Source organism: Frankliniella occidentalis, unplaced genomic scaffold (assembly GCF_000697945.3).
Source record: "Frankliniella occidentalis isolate FOCC.00 unplaced genomic scaffold, Focc_3.1 Scaffold5, whole genome shotgun sequence".
NCBI lineage: Eukaryota > Metazoa > Arthropoda > Insecta > Thysanoptera > Thripidae > Frankliniella > Frankliniella occidentalis.
In genome coordinates, this window is record NW_026267135.1 from 1,243,038 (window position 1) to 1,246,985 (window position 3,948).

A 3,948-nucleotide genomic window follows, 5' to 3' on the forward strand; every position below is an offset into this window, starting at 1 on the left:
CCCCTAATGGGACCCCAGTGCCGAGTCATCGTCACCCCCGGTCCAGTGGGGCAGCGTTAACCACTAGACCGTTCGTTCATCCACGAAGGTGCCCTGTTGAAATGACGGGTTTAAGTTCAACTCCAAGAGTTCGACCGGTTCAGAAAAATGTGGCTGGGATGTTAGATTCGAACCCCTGACTTGTGGCGCACGGGGCCGACTCTCTACTGGCGGGGCTACGGCGCCACAGTGTGAGTGGCCGGGCGAGCTAGGCTAAAGTCACGAGTCACTGCAGTAGCGTGAGCGGGGGAAAAACCGGTTCCATCAACACACTCTCTCACCTAGTTTTTCGAGTCCGCCCTCGTGGCTCTCTCACATCGCTGCGAAGTTTGAACTGTGAGTCGAGGGTTCTAATACTCGTCGCGCCGTCTAATTATTCGTTTTTATGTTTGAATTATACGCACTGTACGAGAAGCTCGACTACCCTCGGCAACCCGCGCTGGGGTTCGAGTTCCATCTGGGACCCGACTCTCTAAGAGGTATTTTAACTGCCGGTTGCACGTAGGTGATTCACGTCTAAAGCTTAGTGCCACACTGCCGCACTGCCCGTAAGGCGTCCGGCCACCTGGGGTAGGCGAACCCGCCAGTCGTCGTGGTTATGCTGTACCGCACGCAGGCGTGCGTGTTGCCTACCTGCAAAGCCCGTTTGGCGCGACGGCCCAAGCACTAAGGGGATTTTAGAAAAATCACCAGGTCGGAAAAAATTGGTCGGACAATCTAAATATGTGCAGTGAGATTTGAGAGGTCACCGCCGAGTGAACACTCACACCGCGCGCTGCCACCCGCCCGGTAACGACGTCAAACGTCGATGTAATTGATGTAATGAAAGGGTTTATCAATGTCTTTGACCCTTTCCGCTTTGTATTCCGGACGAGCCCATCATCAGGGTACTCGCTTGACTCGGAGAGGGCGTGGCGGGCGCAACACACACACACACACTCACACGCACACACACAGCACACACACACACTCACACGCACGCACGCACACACACACATAGCACAGAGGTCAGTGCAAGCGCGCCCCTTTCACGGCTACACAGCCTCCGAGCACAATCATTTACCTTAACGGCGTTTTAATCCACGACGCGCCGCGTGGCTATCGAAAGTACATTCTATTCTTCCATTACCCCCCCCCCTCCCAAGACACACACAAGAACAACGGCGTCCGTTCCGCCGTGTATTACGGCATCGCGCCCAGCTAGTAGAAAACAACTGCCCCCCCCCCCTCCTCACCTCCGGGTCTACGTGAGCAGAGCAATTTCGGAGTGAACGACGCGGATACATCATGGGAGGGCCCCAGCCCGCCCCCGCCCCGCGCCGCCCCCCGCGGACGGACGGGCAGAGTGGCCTCGAGGGGTCATGCGGCTGGCTTGGGATCCTCCGCGGGATCCCCGGATATCCCGACGATCCTCAGGACCTCAGTTGGGCCCACCTCTGTGTACTCCCTGTGCATCGCGTGTGTGTGTGTGTTAGTGTTTGTGAGCGGAGTGTACAGGGCAGCAGCGCAACGCCGTGCGCCCGCGAGATGCAGTGTACAGTACTACTACGTACTGCCAGAGACGAGCCGGCAGGACCAAAATAAAGTTACAAAACAATAACACTCTCTTTGCATGGTTGTTTGGACAAAATCTTTTGTGTTTATTGTGTCTCATTATTTACACGCAGAGTCTCTCGATGCCTTCGACGGTCGTCCGTTGGCTGCGCGCCTGCCCCGCGGCTGAACTGGTCCAAGGTGCTAACGACAGGACATACACCCGGGGAGAGGGAGGGGGGGGGGCAGAGAGTGCCCGCCCCGCCGTTGCTCTACCCCTCTCATTAGAAGAGCCAATGGCAGAGAGGAGTGGTTGGTGTTGTTTCAAACTGCATAGTCCGTCCGAGCAGTCCCGCTAGGCTGCAGCAGCAGCAGGGCGGGGTCTTGGCGGTGTGCTTGGCTTGGGAGCGCGCTCACGCCCTCCCGTGAGGAGGAGAGGCGTTGACCCCGCGCCCGCCCGAGGCTGCTGAGGCGCGCGGCCACACCGACCGGCGACTTCCTCCGCGGCAAAGTACTGTAGAGTGCCTCCAGGTGCCTCGGTACTTTTAGTTGCTTTAGTCAATGACCCCTCCAAAGGGAGAGAGGTGTTCCTCGGCCACGGCTGCACTGTCAGAGCGCCTCAGTACTTTAGTCAATGACCCCTCGAAGTGTTCCACGGCAGCACTGTAGTAGAGTGCCTCGGTGCTTTAGTCAATGGCCCCTCCCAGAGAGGGAAGAGTTCCACGGCCGCGGAGGGTAGTAGTGTCCCCAGACGTCGGGGCTGACAGGTTTGCCGTTGAAGGTCACGTTGGTCACCTGGCTGGTGCCCGACCCCCAGTTGTTCCCGTAAGAGTTCCCGGGGGAGTACGAGCCCGGGCGTCGTGAAGGCGAAGGGTGCTCGTTGTTTGCACTCGCATTCCCCGAGGACGCCGCCGCTGCTGTGGTGGTGTGCGGCGTCCTGCTGGTGGGTGAAGTTGTTCGAGGCGGCTGGCCGCTGGACGTAAGCGTCGCCGTTGAGGGGACGTCCTCCCCTGAAACAATTTAAATTTTTTGATTTTTTTTTCTGATTTTGCCTGATTTTTTTGTGATTTTTTGTAATTTTTTGTGATTTTTTGTGATTTTCTGTGATTTTTTACTGATTCTTTTCCTGATTATCGTTGATTTTTCTTTGATTTTTCTGACTGTTTGTATTGCGGCTGAGGTTCCCCTACCTTCCCCGCGGCTCAGCTGCGGCATCTTGATGACGAGCGCGATGCACGTCAGCACCGCCAGCACCACCGCCACCGCCGCGATCCGCGCGCTCAGCGCCGAGAACAGTCTGCGCAGGCGGAACTCTGCGACACAAAAGCACGATTACGCTAAAGGCGGTTGTCCGGAACACACTAGACGCGACTGCTGTTTCACAACGTCACGTACTTACTTGCCACGGCGGACGGCTGGCCAGGCGCCGCCGCCGTCACCGTCTCCCCGCGGCCGACGACGACGGGTTGGACCTCGACGGGCAGGTGCAGGCGCTGGTCGGCGGCCGGCAGCACGGCGGGCAGGGTGCTCGGCGACACGACCAGGGTGACGGCGCCGTGGAAGTGCGTGCTGCCGATGTACACCTCCGACGAGTTCTCCACCGCGATGTCGCCGAACGACCCGGGCGACGACTGGAGCACGGCGGCGTGCGGGGCCACGGTCTCGGACACCTCGCCGCCGCCGCCGACCGACCACTCGCTGTTGCTGGCGCTGCTGCGGCTCCAGGTGTCGGCGCTGTCATCGCCATCCTGGCGCCGGACGAGGACGCCGACGACGGGCTGTTCGGGTATGGTCACCACGGCGAGGCCTCCGGCGGCGGCGGCCGAGGGCGGGCGCGGGGTCATGAGCGCACTTCGCACATCGTGCGCCCCGAGACTATGTCGCGGGCGGGTACAGTTCGCTCCGCTCCGCGGGCCCGCGCGAGCGCGACTACTCGGCGCCGAGTCGAGCCGCCACAGCGATAACAACAGCCGCGGGACAAGAAAGTCCGCGCGCCGCGGTGACCTCTGCATCGTGATAACAAACCCTTTTCGTGTGTTACAGTATTATTGTGCGAACGTGAGTCACCACCATCATAGAGACTTTCGATTCGTTGTTTTCATTTTACTTTTTCTCCGAGCTCAAAGTAAAGTCTGACGTCCACGCGCCTGCACCTGCGTCTGCTTCCTGGTGGGCGACTCGTCCCCCGCGAGGTCCCCGATGACGCTGGTCCCGGTGCGCACCACCACCGCGGGGACGCACGCTCACGTCGTTCGATCACCGATATGATAGCAAAAGCAGGCTTTTGTTTCGCGGTTACATACTTCTGCTTGTGCGGCACAGCAACGGGTTCCTGCTCGCCCCCCTGGAGGCCCTGACCCGCTCACCGGGGGTGGG

General features: G+C 59.7%; 1 protein-coding gene across 1 annotated transcript; it reads right to left on the reverse strand.

Moving 5' to 3' along the window:
* Positions 1 to 1,646: 1,646 nt before the first annotated feature.
* On the reverse strand, positions 1,647 to 3,519 carry LOC113213196 (uncharacterized). Its single transcript, XM_026432182.2, has 3 exons — positions 2,972 to 3,519; positions 2,763 to 2,885; positions 1,647 to 2,582 (listed from the first exon to the last, which is right to left on the reverse strand). Exons 1-3 carry the CDS (start codon positions 3,414 to 3,416, stop codon positions 2,263 to 2,265), a joined length of 888 nt encoding a protein of 295 aa, XP_026287967.1. The 5' UTR covers positions 3,417 to 3,519; the 3' UTR covers positions 1,647 to 2,262.
* Between the last annotated feature and the right edge of the window lie 429 nt (positions 3,520 to 3,948).